Raw genomic sequence first — 19,065 nt, 5'->3', positions numbered from 1 at the left:
GTACATCTGATATATCGAACAGCGTGCTGCACCCTTGCAATTGACTTTTAATGCCACTTCCATGATCACTTTTCACAAGCACACCAGTGTAGGCCGTGGTCCAGGGCAGCTACTGCGCTAGGCACATGATGACACCGTAAAACCTTGTGAAACGAGAAGAATGCGACATATGATTGCTGGCCTTTGGTCTGGCAATGCCATTTTCCACACGACACGACTGCCCCGTGGGGAAGCCACAATGGACACTTGATAAGGCTAACCTGGCTGACTGCAGGCTGCCTGTGCAGGCTTGCTGCACTCATATTGCTGGCAAATGCATAGCAAAAGCCAACTGCATCTTAATATTACGGAAACATTGTGCTTATAGTGTATGGGTAACTCTATTAGGCCTCCTATAGTGGTCTGCGGTCAGTTGCAAAGCCCAGTATGCAGCAAAACAGGCTAGGCCTACGGATACCCAGTAAACCGCACGTCGCTGCACAATGCACGTCCTTAGCATTGGTTCACCACACTCCTACTTCTAGGCTGCATGAGATGAAAATTCGCAGATTTCACAGAGAACCTGAGATGTTATTCAGTCACATTTCATGCATCAAATTAAATAGTATAACAAGCTATTTAGTGAACCTCTAGCTTCAAGTTCAATATATCAGGGATTTTTTGTATAAAATAGCAAGCAGTTTGACATCAATATGACCACAATCATCTGGGCATAACAGCATCGTATGTTATACAAGATTATAAACAGTGCAAGCCTAATTTACTATCCTACAGCAACAAGTACCATCATAACAACAAACATTGTAGTTAAAAGAGTGAAATTAGTACTTATAACAGCAAGAAGCATGTCACTGAAGCTTAACAAAAAAAATGCCATCAAATGACTACTGCAATGTCACGAGAGAGGGGTAATTGTCATTGATGAGGGCATGGACAAAGCCCTTCTCATGTCACAAAAGACTAGAACTGAAAATCACAACCAAACACAGATCCATACATATAAGGCTGCATACATACACATGCGTAAAATGCGATCGTAACGTTTGAGGGCTTACCTCTAGCAGTGCAAGGAGCATCGGGACGCACTCGTCAATTTGAGCCGGCGTCAGCTGCTTTCGCTTTTCTGCAAAAGAGAACACTCACTGTAAGAAACACTACAGAAAGTCACATGAAGCGTAGGATGACAAATAATGTTAATCTACTACCAGTGAAACAAAATTTTGCCCATATAACTTAATAGACTGATCACCTGAATTCTAGTCACAAAGCATGAGCAGAAGTGTATTAAAGCGCAAGACTTGCACCCATATGCAAGGTGAGCCACAAAAAGTCTGTGTTCGCATTACATATACGAGTGAAGAGTATGAACGACTGGGCCACAGGGTCGTATAGCGGCAGCGCAATGAAAGCTGAAGTCAATATCAGCTGCTTTGGAGATTCAGCACAAAAAGAAAGCATGTTATTCTTTTGGAGCATGTACATTTGCGCAGCATGTTGTCCACTCCTTGAGATGCTGCTGCCCAAGTGATGTGTAAGAAAAGTGTGCCTGTCAGATATGTTAGGAAATGAATACATTTGAGTAAGAGCTGGCACTTAATTTCTGCAGCTAAGAAAAGACATCAGCACGGACAGCAACGAGTCCAATGCAGTCCGGTCTAATTGAGGCAGCGTACAATCTCTTAGTGCTCTCTACCTCCTAATGAGAAAGCAACAGCACAAAATCGGGGCACACACCTGTGTACTCTGAACCTGGCAAGAATGTAATTCAGCTATCACAATAAATAAATACATTTGAGTAAGCGCTGGCGCTTAATTTCTGCAGTTAAGAAAAGACATCAGCACGGACAGCAACGAGTCCAATGCAGTCCGGCCTAATTGAGGCAGCATACAATCTCTTAGTGCTCTCTACCTCCTAATGAGAAAGCAACAGCACAAAATCGGAGCACACACCTGTGTACTCTGAACCTGGCAAGAATGTAATTCAGCTGCTTTTACAACAGTAATCACAATATTCTCCACCACTAAATGACGGCACTCCCGCTCTTGCTTGTTACTGTCTGAAACTGCGATATTCCAGAACAGCACTTTTGGAACGTTGAAGATGTACTTGCTGTAGGGCTAGTTGGTTGATACTGACAAATGGAACGGTGCAATGGGCACGAACACAGTAAAAGAAGAAAGATGTTGGCAGCAGGCGCTCTTTCCATCCCTCGTCTTTTCCTGTGTTCGTGTCCATTGGGCCATTCCATTTGTCAATTTTGGAACACTTTTGTGAAATGCAGCAGTCAAGCCTAGTGCTTTGTTGCTGCCAATGCCATAAAAGGCAGTACAGCACAGCTCCAACTTTTTCTGTGCACGACAAAACTGAGTCATAGATGTGCGTATTTGAACCCTCTCAAATTTGCTTAAAACTAAGATACAAAGAAAAAATTAAACATCACAAAATGAAAACTGATAGGATCTCCCTCATCTTACGGCCATTAGAAGCAGTGTATACATAGAAAAAAATTACATGCAGTTAACTCTCTCTTTCTGCTAGCCAATTCCTTGTATACTCTAGGCACAAGAAATATCCTAATTTCAGTTGTGTAGCAGCATAAAATTCCAACATGGAATGAATGACTGCTCTTGCACAGTTTGTATATAAACCTAAATCCAAGTAGTTCACAACAACCGCTTAGTCTACATATATATGCCACTTATATATACACATGCAAAGTAAAGTAGATTAAATTTCTAAATAAATTAGATATAGAAAACTAAAATAAGTCAAAGTGCTATGACAAATTATTAATGTAAGTGAATGCATGACAAATTTTGTAACAGAAAAAAATAAACTAAAGTCAAACATACTGTACATAAGTAGAAAAGGCAGAAAGAGAGGGCAGATCGAGTTCAAAGAGGACGATCTCCCTTGCCCCACCATTGTATTGTGAGGTAATGCATAAGTAGGCAGCCAAACATGGCCTGATATGTGGCAAATGTTTTTAGTGCTAACCAGAACCTCTTTTACACATTCTCGATTCATGTGATTTCCCACTTAATGCATACATTAGAAATAGTGGGTGACAAAAACATACCTTAGATATACTACATTACCATCAATCTGGTTCCAAAATTTTTCCAAATTATGGTTTAATAATATATTTTGCGACCAACGGCATATAAGCCAACTACAAGTAGTCCTAACCTCCGAGCATGCGACAAGAAATGCTGACACGCAGCAATGTCACCCGCCGAGGTGGCTTCTCTGCAGTACCAAAATATGAGGGGCGATGCATAGAGAAAAACGGTGCGCTACCTATAGGCGAGCCAATCCTGCAGCGACATGACATGAAGAGAGGTGCAGCAGTTTCATTGCAGTGCCTGAAGTCAACGGAGTGAAGCCTCCAAAAACAATAATAATGAGTTGACATACGAGTGGGCCGGGTGCTGGCAAAAGCACTACGACGGTCAGCCAGCTCGATTTCTTCCCCGCGGTGCAATGATTTGAGGGGGTGAAGCATCCAAAAGCAACTAAAAAATCCTAGCTATTTTCACCATTGCTGTCGGTGAACCAAGTGTGTTACCAACCTTTTTCTATGCTGAGGACAAAAAGTTCTAGGGGGCACTTTGAATAACTAAATTGCGATGAGACGAAAGCCTCTATTGCATGGTGGTCCGAAGCCCTTCACTATGGCACCTCTCTTTTTTCACTCCACCTCCCTCCTCTCCCTTAAGGCACGATTTAGGCGTCCACGGAGAATTGTGACTGATACTGCGCCTTTTCATTCCTGTAAACCAATTTGAAACACCACTAATTCCTGCTTTACTGCGTCTTCTTCTGTATGCTAGTATTAGGTGCGGCGTTCGAGGGGGCCAAATGAAAGATGTAGCATGGATGCCTGTATCGGATGCCAGACGGGGTCAGCTTTGTATATGTGTGAATGACGTCATAACCGAATGTCATGTCATGATGACGGTAGTTCCGGCTTTTAAACATGATCGGATGTGACATCATGATGCCGTCCCATCCGGTCATGCCATCACAGTCATCTCTGTTATCATCACTGCTACTATCACTAACTACCACTGTCATTATCGGTCACTATCTACCACTGACAGCTTTAAAGATAAACAGTGATGGTGGTCTCCATGGCAACCACGTTGGCGTGATTCTAGACAAAGAGAAACTGCCCGGCGTGGCTGTCAGGATGACTGACAGCTATAGTGTGACCGAACGAACGCTGACAGTTGTGGGGATTCACAATCCCCTTCCTCCATTGTAACGCCCGCGCGTAATTAACACGCGTGATTACGCGCGCTGGCAGAGAGGTTGGCGGAGGAGAGGGCATGCTGGCCACCCCCCGCCGCCTCCCGGGCCCTGCGGCGACGCTGCCGCGGGCTTCCCTCTTTCCTGCCGGCGTAACCGGGAGGCCTCCTCTCCCGTTCCGTGTCGAGGAGCGCGACTGTAGCAACTCGCTGGGGGTCTTCGGCGAATGGGCGCGCACGCGCGCGGTTCATGATTTCCGCCGAGGAGACCACCGCCGTCACCGAGAATCGCACACTGACCGTAGGCACCGCAACGGGATGTGAGCGAGAAGCTGTGTCAGGTGAGCAGACACTTCCTCTCACCTACTTGACGCGCTTCCCTATTAGGTGGTTGTTATTTCACCCCCGTACGCGGCTTCCGCTCGCTACACGGTGGTTGTTCTTAATTGCTATTCCTTTGCCGTGTACTCGAGCAGTGCAATAAACTCTTGTTCGAGTACGCAACTCGGTGTTTGTCCCCTCTGGCCCGAACCCGCCGCAGTGGCGATTTCTCGCACCGCGGGTTGGGGGTCACAGCTCTGTCTGCTAGGGCTGGCACGTCGGGGCTAGAAGGCGACTGTAGCGTCTAGCCCCCCCGTGGCGCATTCTCTCTTACGAGAATGAACACCCCCATATCTTGGCGCCCGAACGTGGGGCCAGAGGTGTGACAAATCGAGTGTCTGTGTGTGTACGACGCCACACATAGACTAGCCATGGCAGTGAGCAGGACTGACTTTTCAGTATCTTCTAATACTGCAGTGGTGATTGCACAACGGCAAGCAAGCAAAACCACCTTAACTGTTATTATTGCGAGAGATCAGGAGCTGACGCTAGCCACTGTGATCTTGTAATTTTCTGCGAGGGCAGGATGTCATCTCACACGACTCCACCGCTCTGTAGCAGGGTGACGCGCGGATGCTGGTGTGATGGGCATTCTCTCGTAGTGTTTTGACTTACCATGCTCTACGGGAGGACGGTCAACGTTGTAGCGTATGTATTTTTGCACGCGCACGTTGATGGCATGAGAAGTGTTATTACTATCCTTTCTGCCGCGCCCGTTAGCCAGTTCGTCGCGATAGCTCGCAGCCTCAGAGAAGGGCCGGCCTACCCGGCTTCTCTGAGTTTAAGTGCTGACCGTTTTAATTCCATCAGTGCAGTGGGGAGCCTAGTCAGCCTTAAGGGAGCTTTAGGAAAGCGGTAGGATCCTGTTTTTTCTTTTATTTTGTCGACCAGTGTTCGACGGGCTCTGGGAGCCGAGCGGCGCGGCCGCGGCGCACAAAGGGCATGCTGGTATTGCTGCCTGTGCGGGCGCTACACAGCTTGTATTGCTGTGAGCGCGTTGGATCCCTGCCGTCTGTACTCCTAACGCACCTTGCGCAATCCTTTCCCCACGCGAAGGATACACATGAGTCCTTCGAGGTTGGTCACGCCACGCTGAGACGAGCTATATCGCACATGTGCATCGCTGAGCATGCGAACGGCCCTAAGACTTTTCTTCAAGTTGTGTCATTTCGCTGCCTAGTGATGTGCATGGTGGTGACGTTGTCGAACCGGTAAACTTGCTCTATAAGTTCGCAACAACGCCACAGTTGCTGCGTTGAGCACACGCCGACGCGCGACAGAGCTGCAAGCAAAGATGGCGGAGCTAGACTTTGCACAAAGCGCACCGCAATCCGAGCCGCGCTGCGTGGCCCGAGGAGGACGCACTCCCCCACCAGTAGGCAGCTGCAGCGAGAGGCAAGGCTTGGGATTTCGAGCATCGCGCCTCGTTACGACTTGCGCCCACGGCAGACTAACTCTGACCAATGCGCAGGGAGTAATTTCTTGTGCTGAATATAGATGGGACGCTCTGTTAATATTCAGCGCATTTTACTTCCAGAGCAAGCACGCGCTTTCTCTTGGAAAAGATCGAGCGGGGGTAGATTTGAAAAAGAAAAAAAAAATGTAACTAGGGAAAAGACAGCATTGCAGCCAGCAAGGAGGGGAGCCGGCGGAGGCCACGACGACCGTTGCAGCATCGAGGAGCAGGCCGTCCAAGGAGTGGCGTTCCCGCACACAGAGCCTGCTGTCACCGTCAACCGGGCCAAGACGGACGGTTTCCGGTCGGCTACGGAGCGAGCCAGTCGGAGTTCGTGGAACGGGCCCCTGCGTCTAGCACGACGAAAGCTGCAGCAAAGAGCCCGCCTTGGGCCGTTCGGTGCTCGCGGCCGTGACTTCACCAGCGGGAGCAGCTTGGCGCCCCGCTGCCCTCGCCACCGGCGGCGTCAACGACGGAGGGAAAAGAGGCCGGCCGGGAGCGAGCGGATGACCCGCTGAGGGGGGCCTGCAACACGCTACGCGACGCGAAGACGCAGTTCCTGCCCTTCCCCCGGCAGGCTTCCCTGGCTGACCGACGATGAATGCAGCACCGCGCCTGCAGCCTTCGACACTTCCAAGGCTGGCCCGGTGACGGTGAAGAAGCGGGACCTGCGGCCGCCGCAAGTGTGTCCCCAGCTCCAAGGTCGTCTCCTGTGGTCGTCGGCCTTGCCTCCCCCCTCCGACACCCGTGGCTGTGAGCTGTCTGCAACTTTTTATATATTGGCACTTTTCTTTGGGTTTAAACGGTTTTCTTTGTGTTTAAAAGTTAAACGGCGTTTAGCCGGCCCCCTCGATATATCCCTCGGTGAACGTGACTACTTTTAGCCGTACGGCGGTTTTAAGGAGGGGGGGATGTGGGGATTCACAATCCCCTTCCTCCATTGTAACGCCCGCGCGTAATTAACACGCGTGATTACGCGCGCTGGCAGAGAGGTTGGCGGAGGAGAGGGCATGCTGGCCACCCCCCGCCGCCTCCCGGGCCCTGCGGCGACGCTGCCGCGGGCTTCCCTCTTTCCTGCCGGCGTAACCGGGAGGCCTCCTCTCCCGTTCCGTGTCGAGGAGCGCGACTGTAGCAACTCGCTGGGGGTCTTCGGCGAATGGGCGCGCACGCGCGCGGTTCATGATTTCCGCCGAGGAGACCACCGCCGTCACCGAGAATCGCACACTGACCGTAGGCACCGCAACGGGATGTGAGCGAGAAGCTGTGTCAGGTGAGCAGACACTTCCTCTCACCTACTTGACGCGCTTCCCTATTAGGTGGTTGTTATTTCACCCCCGTACGCGGCTTCCGCTCGCTACACGGTGGTTGTTCTTAATTGCTATTCCTTTGCCGTGTACTCGAGCAGTGCAATAAACTCTTGTTCGAGTACGCAACTCGGTGTTTGTCCCCTCTGGCCCGAACCCGCCGCAGTGGCGATTTCTCGCACCGCGGGTTGGGGGTCACAGCTCTGTCTGCTAGGGCTGGCACGTCGGGGCTAGAAGGCGACTGTAGCGTCTAGCCCCCCCGTGGCGCATTCTCTCTTACGAGAATGAACACCCCCATACAGTATGAGCCATTAAAGGCTTTTGCCTTAAAACAGATGTGGTCTAAATTTTGTCAGCACTATAAAGGAGCTGTTCCTGTTCCTTGTGCCAATGTTTGCTAATTCATACTTATGTGAAGTGAAATCGTCAATAAGTGCATTTATACTTCATTCAATCATTACATTTCCACAGTTAATATGCTGTCCTGGATAGCTCACTCCCGCCCTTGCATTTTTTTAAAGACCATACCAACGAGGTTCTGCTACTTTACCAGTTTGTTACCTTGATTGCCTCATATCAAACCTTTGTTCACAACCTCCTGTAGATGGCGTGTAATGCAAACACTACAATACTTATCAATCCAAATGAAGAGCAGAAACTCAACTTCTGTAAAATAACAAAAATAAGCATAATAGTTGAAACTGGGTGCTTATTTGGGTCTTAAAACCTGCTATTCTGCACCACCCAACTCAGAGTTCAAGAAAAAAAATGTATGCTTAAAAGTCCTAATTTCCATGTATGCACACGTGTAAACAAGGTATTACATAACAAGAACGTGCAATGTGCTTAGCAGAAAAAGGGTATCTTCATCCTTACAAAGTTTTTCTTTCTATTAACAGCCACATTAATGAACAGTAAGCAGAAAGTTCATATCGTTGTTAATTACATTTGTAACAGTCAAGACTGTTGTAATTAGTATAAACCTGACAAAACTAACAAACAGCAACATTTTGAAACTCAATTATTAAGTTTATCACACCAGAAAAAGAAATAGCGCTTATAAGACTGCCTCACATGACATAAACAGTGGAAGACAGAGGAAGACACAACCATAATATAATTATTATCACACCAGAAAAAGAAATAGCGCTTATAAGACTGCCTCACATGACATAAACAGTGGAAGACAGAGGAAGACACAACCATAAAATAATTACAACTTCCAAACAATCACACAGTTCTTCTGCAGATCGTCCACCACCGAAACGGTGGCGAGTGCAATAACGGCCTACAACAGATAAAAAGTGCAATAACGGCCTACAACAGATAAAAATTCTATGGCATTAAGGCCAAACACATGCAGAACAGCTGCACACATTCTATAACCTTGACAGTGCAGTCTGCTAGTGTCAAGCAAAGCAAACATGACCTCTCACATACACATACTGTCAAGGCTTCTGCAAACAATGCGGCAGTACAAAAGTACAGTGCAAGAAGTTGTTAGTCAAGTTAATCGGAAGAAGCAAACTGGTAGCAGCACTGAGAAGGCATCGTACCAGCATCCATCGCAGACAGAGTCTCCGGACAGGATGGGCCTCACGTCAGAACATAAACCCAGATCCAAGGCCTTGACAGCGAAGCAAATGCAGGAAACATTTTCTTTTCTTTCTTTTTTTTTTTTTACTAAGCAAGCGATTTTTTTCTGGAGCCTTGCCTCGTTACAAAACAGCTCTCATTTAGATTAAGAGCAGGGCTCTGGGGGAGCAGCATTTGGCACTGACACTTAAAGGGCCACCACAGCAAGTCAGAAGAAAAAAAGAAAAGAAAAAAAAAAAACACAGAGAGGAAGGCCTCGGTGATGCTATTCTAGGCCCTGTTCCCCTTCCTTTCTGCAGAATCAACAGAATGAAGGGCGTGCACAACAGTGATTCTGCAAAGGCAGCAAAGTGCAACCAATGGCAGAGGGAGGAACAGCTGTCCAAACCATGCGTACGTGGTGGCAGTGAGATGAAAGGTAAAAAAAAAAAAGAGCCAATCTGAGTGGCCTGGCCCCATTCATCGAATCCCACCCACCATGCACTTCCGGCCAGTGCCTCAAATAAAAGGCTATCCCACCTATTTTTGCGAGTCCTCCTTACGTAAATGAAAAAGCTGTTGGCTGCCATCACGAAATGACACTGTGCGTCTAAAGCTGTTGCAACCACTTCAGGGGTCAATGAAACTGAGCAACATAAGAACGAAAAACCTGGCACTGAATACTGCTTGAAGAAAATAGCGCACAGACACTGACACCAAGAGAATGTCTCAACACGTGCACGAAGATGCTGCTTACTTTTCATTTCTTAAAAACCCCATCTTCTGTTCAAAAGTCTGCTTCCTTCCCTTTTTCCTATTTACTCCAACCACTTGATTGTGCAGAGAATGACAGCTGCTTGGAGTTACCAATAATAAAACACTTTATTAAACTGACCATGAAACATTGCACCCTTTTTTTTTTTTAAGTCTTTTAATTTGCTCTAAGAAAAAATGAGCGCACAGCATAAATTACTCTGCTCCCACTTGCCACAACTAATGCACCATTCTACACTTCCCCAATTTATACAATAGCTGCATAAGAACTATAAGGACTTAGCAGCATCCAATATAGGCATACACAAGCAATAATGCTTTATTCTAACAATGCACAGCCTTTAATTATGCTTGCCTTTTCCATTTCATTTCTCACAACTAGAAAAGAGCAGATCGCGGGAGTTCTTCCCTGAGATATTGCACACTCACCAGGGTGGCGCAAAGTGGTCAGCAGCGAGGTAATCTGTGGCCCCCCCGGAGGCCTACAGGGGTCAGAGGGTCCCCCCAGCGTGGGCAGCACTTGGCGCAACCTCCACAGATTCTCTGCATCTCTGCAAAGTGGCCCAACCCCTCTCCACAAGTGCCCCACACTGTACGCTAGGTGGTGTAGAAGGCAATACCATAAGCTGTAACGTGGGACCACATTCTGCCAGCAAGACTGACATACCTCACTGAACATCGCTGCCAGACTAGTCATGGCATGCTGCTACAGTTCTTGCACGTAATATCAAGTAAAAAGAGCTGATACGAAGTTTTGGTCCTGTATTTAAGTAAAGGTTGCCTGCTTGGAGAACTTACTCACCTGTTCCCTAGCCTCTTTTTAGTTTTTTGCTGTGCATAGAGATGCTTTATAGGCTAGAAAATGTAAGCTAATCTATCATACATTCTACAGAATCGTGGATTGTAAAATGCTACATACAACCCAAACTAAGAGCAGACCAATATTATATTCCTGTTGGTGCGAGATTTCTGACACTATTTTATTTCTCATATCCCTGTCGATGACCACCAGGAAAAAAATATTTAAGTAACAGACAATAAGTTCTTACTGCAATTTTTTTTTTTCTTTGGGGCAGTGGTAAAGTACCAAGAAGCATAGATTACCACGCAAAATTTATCTATGCCAATAAAACAATTTATGAACCAATTTTTTCTCTCAGGTTCAACAGCTGAGACTGAGGTCGTGCGAGGCACAAAATAACTGTGCAATATTGGTTTGTCATTTTAAATCAGCAAATATTTACACCAGCTTGCCTTGGATGTGAAACAACATAATCTTAATGAACTGCACTTTCATTACAGCATCCGTGCTTCTGTGCACCTTAGGTAACTGTAAATGTTGCAATGAAGTCATAGATACAGTATGGCCATTGCAGTTGAAACCAAAACAGCACAGAAAGACAAAATTAAACAAACAAATTATTTACCTTGCAAACAGAAATTCCACATGGTGGAGCATATCGACTAATGTCCCACACATTATTCAAAAGTACTAGAATGCAATAAAATTGATGCCCCTAGTCCCTTAACAGAATGATACCAATAGCACTTGAACATGATGAAAAGCAGATTTGAGAAATGTCTTTAGTAGTATTTTACTCCATGATCAGCAACAGGAAAACTAGAAATAAGAATGGCAGAAAGAGAGCTTCAACAAACGGGATTATATATAATACTGACAGTAAGTTCTGGTGACATAAAATTGTGGGTTTTTTTCCAGTGTGTTTAACTATGAATTACCCCGTCAAGCCTCACAGCTGGACTGCCTGCAAAGATGTCAACAAAAGAGCATAGCCTTGTGGTCTATTAGCCTCACAGGTGATGTGCATCACAACAATCGGCAGAATTCACTGAGAGGCTTTAGACTGAAGGGCACACATGACATTTGAAGCAAAAGCATTAGAGGGAATTACAGCCCCGTGCAAATTTTTAGACGGTAGTTAGCACACTGCAATATGACAGAAATAAATTCAAAAGAAAAGAGTGTCATCTGGGAAAGGTGCATGAAGTTAAGCACAAAAATGAGCAGAATAATGTACACAGATCATGCACATGCTGTCAACACAAACCCGCCATCAGCATATTTACATGCATACGAACTCACGTGGGTGCCGCCATGGTGCTGGCCTAGGCTGGGCCTCCTTTTTGCCCGGCTGCTCCAGTGTCCTGTAGAGTGACGAACATGAAATCATAACAGCATGTCTGATACACAAAAGCAAGTGAAATTAAAACCCCAAATTACAAACAGCTGGTGCAATATGTTTACAACTTTATCAAAACAACTTATTTTCTCTATTGCATTACACCAAATGCAATATGTTAACTGACTATCTCATTAAATAAATTCAGTCTTGAGCTTGACTCGTCCAAAGCAAAAAATGATGAGAGTAAGAGAGCACAGGGAAAATCTCTAAGTAAAAAGTTGCATGACACAGTGTCAAATCTCATATGGATCTACAAATTGCAGATTCTAATTGCACTGGATTAATAATTAAGTTCTAAGTGAGCTTGACGTGCCCTACTGAGGATCGCCTTTAATGACTATGCACACGTGGTTTATACAGTCTAAATCCTGACACTGTCTGCTGTACAAGAAGTGGAGAGGCATTGAATGTCTCACAGTTTACATGGGGAAAAAAAAAAAAGAAGAACCTTTTTGCAAGAAACTGTTTAAGGAAATGTAACAGCAGTTCTTTCAAGCAATGTATTTCTACTCACTCTGCTGAAAATTATGCTACTTCAATTTTGTGAAGGTTTTTATAACTTTCAGAAACTTAAGAACATACAGCGCTTTATTAAGATTTTGTAGCACTAATATCAAGTTCTGGTTCAGTATGAGCCTGCAATCGCTAAGATAGCTTTTCAGCCGGCTTCACGCGTATGTTTTCATAGTCATTTATGGAGTCTACAGACAGATACATCAGTAAACTATTGCAAATATGTCCTGCGGTTGTATGATATAGTATTGTTCAAATGTGGTGTACACCTAATATAAACAAGTCTCTCTCGTCAGTCACATATTTTTAACATAAAATGCGATGCAATACTTCCAGATGTGCAATGCTCATGAATTCAAAATAACAAAGAAAATTGCAGTAAGCGAGCATGCCGACAGCGCTATTCACGTTGGTATGAAATGTAGATGCATGAACACAATTTTAATCATGCAGTGTGGGAAAATTAAACGAATGGTACCACTTGGAACTTGTGCATGAAAATCACCAAGCGATTCCTTGTTCGACAAACAGACATAAAAGACAAGTCTGACAAAATAACTGACGAACAACTGCGTGACCCTGAATGTTTACAAGGCATAGCCGTATGCTGTGCGCCGGTGAGCTTTTTATATATGCAGAAGGAATAAAACAGGCATGTAAACAACCCGCGGCACCGCTCGGAACGTCGAGATCATTTCGCTTGAGAGGTACTTGTCAGTGATATGGCTGATGCTTTTTTTGGGAGGAGCGGAAAGCTTGGCCGCTTGGCATTCAGCCAGTCGTTGTGCTGCAAATGGCTCAACAACCAACAGCTGATTACCAGTACTTAACTCTTGCTTTGGCCTTCGCCGCGAACATTTTGCACAAAATGCACATCAACAAAAATACATTGCAGAATGACAAAATTGCCAAAATAAGGCGCAAGAGAGACCACATCGATGTGCGAGAGAAGCGAAACAACATTGCATTAACACCGCGGCATCCAGGCATTGTCAGCAAGGCACTCGATACAAACGCGGTACTAGAGGACAATATGTCACATTTTTTCGCATGTTAACATATTGGCAGAGGATGTGCGTGTCGTTTTATCGCTTAGTGAAAGTAAGGTAACACTTGTTTGGCTTACCCGATGTCCTGCACGCGAGCAGCACTCGCAATGCTCCTTGCGTTATCCGCGAAAGCGCACCCTCTCGCCCGCTTTCTCCTTTCTGATGCAGCGGTAGTGGAGGGAAGGGTATATTCGATCCCAACAAACGGATGCGGCGCGAGGGGGAAAACGAAGATGGAGAGAGAGAAGAGGCCGTCGGCTGGCTGTTACGAGCTGCGGCCGGCACCCCCATTCCAGCGACGCAAGGCATGGGCCTCGGCCTCGGCGACCGTGTTGTGGCAGCGTGCAATGTGCGTTGTTGCGTGGATGTGTGCGCGCGCTCTTGTGCTATACTTGTGCCGCGAGTCTTCTCCAAAGACCGCATGAGGCTAGTCATCTTGTCTTGCCCCGGATGAAGTAAATGTGATTTGTGCATTGATTCAATCGCTGGCGCACGGCCGTTTCACGAAGCCCTTCGTGGCTCAGACGCAGGTTTGTTACATACCGCTTACATGCAAATCGGCCCCGAAATGCGGTCTATTTCATGAGGGAACGCAAGACTTGTATTTCGGCAAGATCCTTTGTGCTGACTGGTAGAGTTTGTTCTAGTAACGTTGCTGCTAGCCGTTGGATGTGTGTGCGTGATGTGCCGCGAGACTACCCCAGAGACTGCATGAGGCTAGTGCTCTAGTGGCTAGTCTTGCCACGAATCAATTAAATGCAGTTTATTTGTGCATGTATTCAATCGCTGGCGCACGGCCGCGTCATGAAACCCGTCGTGGCTCTCAGACGCAGGTTTGTGTTACATATCGCTAACATGCAAATCGGCTCCGAAATGCTATCGCACGCCTTGTATTTCGGTGAGAACCCCACCTAAACCGTCCGGTGAAGCAAAGGCCTGCATGAAAAAAAAAAAAAAAAAGTGACCGTCCGCCGTGCATGTAGTGAAAATGGTTTGTGTATTTTGCAAGTGGCTTTAAACAGCTCTTGCAGCTGTTGTTTAGGTATTGCAGCAATGTGGCACTTTTCAAAGCTATCTTGTTTGCTTCTTAGTTTTGCAGAGTAGTAGATAAGATTGAAAGGGTGCTCACAATGTCATAAATGGCAATATAGCATCAACAAAACCTGCAGATGTCGCCCTTCATCAACAATTTTCCTTCTAGAGATTTACTTTCAGATTAAAACAATCATTGAATATCCATGCCCAGGTGGAAATTGCCATCACCAGCTGCTGCTTCTGAATACACTTTCTTTCTTTCAACATCAGGGTTAAAGGCCAGGGCAATCGCGAGTTTCGTTTCTTTTTCGTTTATTTTGTCAGTAAAGAAAGTTTTGTTCCTCCTTCGGTGTGGTATGTGGTGTTTAACTGCCATAAGTGATATAGAAAAACTGCCTGTAAGAGATGTCATAGCAGACAGCTCTGCATTAATGCCATTGATTTGATGTTCTTCGTGTGCACTGGCATTGCAAGTGTCTTGCATTTCACCTTCATTGATATGCAACGACCACTATGGCTGGAACTGAACCCAGGTCCTCGGCCTAGCATGTCTTAATATGAGTGCCGTTTTCTTTTGCAAATGCAATCCTTAGAAATGTAGTATGTTGACTGCAGACAGCAGCAGAAACAAAGCCTAGCACAAACACAGACTAGAAATCACTTTTTTCACTGATACACACTATGTTACTTTATCTGTGTCAATGTGATGTGGGCATCAACAAAATCGGCCTTGCATGTTACACACATTTGCAAAAATGTTTTTTTTTCTTGCAAACAAAGTAATAAAAGTTTAATAATAATTTATTGGTACAATATATTATTCCATTTATTTCTGCCACCAGCCTGAAGTGCAATGTCTGGTGAAGGTATGTGTCTAATACTGCTCAGTTAAGTGAGGCAAAATGCATGAAACAAAGTCTATTACTGTTTTCACATAGAGGAGAAGTAATTCATTTGTAGCCAGTGTGCACGAAGCAAGAAAAGTATTAACTTTGGCATGTTTTAACCTTCATAGTGTATTCCCTTGCAGCATACTTGCGCTCTTGCTGCCCATGCAGCCATGAGGGAGCTGCACTAGTTGCTACTGTTATCATATGGGCAAACTTTCCCGATGAACTAGAATGCTGGCAGGGGTATGTCGCTGTATGTGAGCAATCCTTCCATTTCAAGTTCCTCGGCATTAGGTCTCACCGCTCGGCCGACAAAACCTCGAGCGTGTTGATGAGCAGCCTCATTGCCTCGTTTCCCTGAGTGGGCAGGTGTCCATATGAGCTCTATCTCTCTGTCGAGTCTGATATCCGCGTGGTTGTTTCTGGCAGTATGTGATATTCTGCTACGCGAGAAGTTACGTATGACAGTTTTTGAATCAGTGACAATTATGTCCGCATCTGTTGTAGTGATGGCTAAAGCAATTGCGGCTTCTTCCTCCTGGTCCGAGTAGCAGACTTTGACCGAAGCGGCTGATATGCATTTACTTACTGTACTGCTTAATTACAAAGATAGCAACGGCACCTTCAGCCATATAGTAGTCTAAGGCGTCGGTATACACCACCCCATCATGATTTTGGTATTTTCTGTTTAGGGCCCTAGCTCTAGCTTTCCTCCGGCCTTGATGGAAGGAGGGATGCATGTTTTTGGGCAAAGGTTTGGAGATAATTTTGTCGCCAGCTCCTCTTGGTAGTGGTCCTAGTGGTTGGCTAGTGGTTCGGCATTAATTCCCATGCGGTTGAGAATTTGTCTGCCTGCTTTAGAGTCTGTTAGCCTTTGTAGCTGCAATCAGCTCCTCTAAATTGTTGTGTATCCCAAGTGAGAGAAGTTTTTTGGTTGAAATGTTTCTGGGTAGACCTAGCCCAGCCTTGTAGGTGCTTCTAATGAGTGTCTAATTTCTCCTTGTCAGATTGAATGAGGCGGAGATAAGGGACAGAGTATGTGAATCGACTTAGTACAAAGGCATGGATAAGACGACAAATGTCAGCCTCTTTCTTGCCGTTACTCTGTGTATCAGTCTAGTGATTTATCGCACAGTCATTTCCAGCCTGTTGATAGTAACATTGCTCTCCCTATTGCTCTGGATGTAGAGCCCAAGTACCCGAGTACTCTAATAGTATCGACTGTGGGTATGGGTAGTCCGTGCAGGCAGACTTTTATCTCTACTTTGTCTTGTGTTTTCCTTCTGACTGCTAGTAGTTCAGACTTATGTTGTGAGCATTTCAGCCCAATCTGGTTAGCGTATGACTGGACTACATTCACTGCTTCTTGAAGCATTTCCTCTATGTGAGCGTCCGAACCTTTTGCTACCCACAAGGTGACATCGTCAGCATATAGGGAGTGTTGAAGATCTTGGATTTCTTCCAGTTTTGGGTGGCAGACCTATCATTGCTAGGTTGAACAAGAAGGGAGAGAGGACTGATCCTTGCGGGGTTCCTCTGTCTCCTATAGCTATTTTGTCCGATCTAAGTCCTGCGATACTTAGCTCCGCAGTCCTTCCCGAGAGAAAGGAACGAATGTAATTAAAGGTTTTGTTCCCTGCGTTTATGTTGGCGAGGGTTTGGAGAATGGCTTCATGAGAGACATTGTCGAAGGCTTTTTCCAGATCCAAGGCAAAAATCGCTTTGGTTCCGGTTTTGTTAGGGGGATCTATCACTTCTGCATGCAACTGAAGCATTACGTCCTGAGTAGAGAGTTGAGTTTTGAAGCCTATTGCCGCTTTGGTTGGGGGTGACCCTTGTGAGCAATCTCAATATTCGGCTATGCACAACCGAATTAGTATACTCGGAACAACAAGATTTAACAGCCACTGCTGTAGCTTTAGATCTCTCTATTAACATATAGTTGCAGTCTCTCCTACTTCCACCGTAATCTTTCAGGTAAAAAACGATTAAAGTAATAATTTTCCATTAAATATCCTGTGAAACAACAATAATAAAAATTTCCATATGCTTTACTTGATTTCAATCACTTTTGGCTTTTTTCATATGCATGTCATCACGAGCCATTCATTTTCCTACCCTTGTCTGTGCACGAAAGGAATGAAGTTTTTATAAAACTGCTGCATGGAAACCACAACAAAGAAGGAACAAATAGATGAGGACAAAGCTGCATACATTTTTGTGATAATGAACGAACTAGTTCAGCTCGATTAAAGGAACAATGAAAAGGTGTTTGCTGTGGCTAGAAAAAGTGCACTAACGATTAGTATTTCATCACTCATTTCCACGACAAAAATTTTTAAGCTGGTTTTACTAACACAGATGGAGGCAAAAAATAATGCCCCTCCTTTCCCTTCAACTCGACACACGCCGATGAGAAAAGTAAAGAAAATGTCACAACCATTCCCCACTGCGGCCCATTTCGCCTGCATCATTTGGCCCCAGATGGCCAAGTTTATGTCAATGGGGGCAGCTAAGAGTAGGCCATGAGATGTCCAAATAAACTGCGAAAAGCAATTTTGAGAAATTTGTAAATTAAAGGGGGTATGCAGAGACATTTAAAATTTGACTTGAATACCAACAAAGAAAATCCTACAAATGTACTGCATTACAATTAGACAATAATTACCTTTATAGGTTCCTTTTAGCATATTTCCTCAAAAATAAAAAAAATCAAACCTTAAAAAAACCGCAAGAAATGAGAAAAAACCTGGAAGACATCAGCGCTTCCCCTGCAGATCCTCATTACTTTATAACTCGCTGAATCACCAATTCCTGAATTTGTGACACTATCATCCCACACCTACTCATTAGCTTATACTTGTGAGCTACCACATTACGTGAAACACCAACAGCCATAGCTAAAAAGACCTGCTTCAACCAGGAATGTGCCTGCATGGCATAGCAGTAATGTGCTTGACTCGTTATCTGTTTCATGCCTGTCTAGTACGGATGATTTACTCGAGCAGTTTTTAAATGGGCATAACAGGTTCAATTAGTCTAGGCTACACAGGTGTGGGCCTGCTGTGTTGCAGCTAGAGAAGAGATGCCATGTGACGTCAGTTGTCTGCTCTATGTGAGGAGGGAGACAATGACTGCCAACCACTCCACTCGGCGCACGGCACTCTGTTGGGGCTTCCAGCTGGCTGCTCCGATCGATGAGGATACGATGCATCACTGTTGTAGCTTGCGCCATCAATGGGAGCTTCTTGTTACAGTATAGAAGGCTTCCGGTGGGTCCGATTCTCATTTCCCCCCTCCATCTCAAAGGAGCTGCTGGAGTCAGGAGTTCCTACCAAGTCGGCCATGTCTTGTGGCTTCGTGGCGACAGACACCCTGCTGACCAGTCAGTGCACGGCCTTCTCACCTGCCAACTGCTACCTGCCGGAGGCATGCCCATGATTTTTCGCTCACATCAATACTGCCGCTGTTGCTGCATTTTCTGGAAAATGAAGTCTTTAAGCTATCATATCAAAACAATGCCGCAGAAGCTAAATGCTACTTGGGCTCGAGGCAGGGCTGGCATTATGCAAAAAGGAACAGGGGCCGAATACATTGTAGGCTGAAGGCCTTAGGAGTGAAGGACGAGACAGC

General features: G+C 45.6%; 1 protein-coding gene across 2 annotated transcripts in view; it reads right to left on the bottom strand.

Moving 5' to 3' along the window:
• The window catches only part of LOC146198921 (cytosolic carboxypeptidase 1-like), a 63,171-nt gene extending 49,483 nt beyond the window's left edge, over positions 1-13,688 (bottom strand). For both annotated transcript variants that reach the window (XM_084594403.1, XM_084594404.1), the window contains exons 1-4: positions 13,585-13,688; positions 11,846-11,907; positions 10,171-10,292; positions 1,056-1,123 (exon numbers count right to left, since the gene is read on the bottom strand). In XM_084594403.1, coding sequence (XP_084450529.1) covers positions 1,056-1,123; positions 10,171-10,292; positions 11,846-11,859 — 204 coding nt within the window. In that variant the 5' untranslated portion in view covers positions 11,860-11,907; positions 13,585-13,688. The remainder of the gene's footprint in view (positions 1-1,055; positions 1,124-10,170; positions 10,293-11,845; positions 11,908-13,584) is intronic.
• Between the last annotated feature and the right edge of the window lie 5,377 nt (positions 13,689-19,065).

This window comes from Amblyomma maculatum, chromosome 2 (genome assembly GCF_055883805.1).
Source record: "Amblyomma maculatum isolate TAMU_Amacu chromosome 2, ASM5588380v1, whole genome shotgun sequence".
Lineage (NCBI taxonomy): Eukaryota > Metazoa > Arthropoda > Arachnida > Ixodida > Ixodidae > Amblyomma > Amblyomma maculatum.
This window is presented reverse-complemented; position numbering and strand designations above follow the sequence as displayed.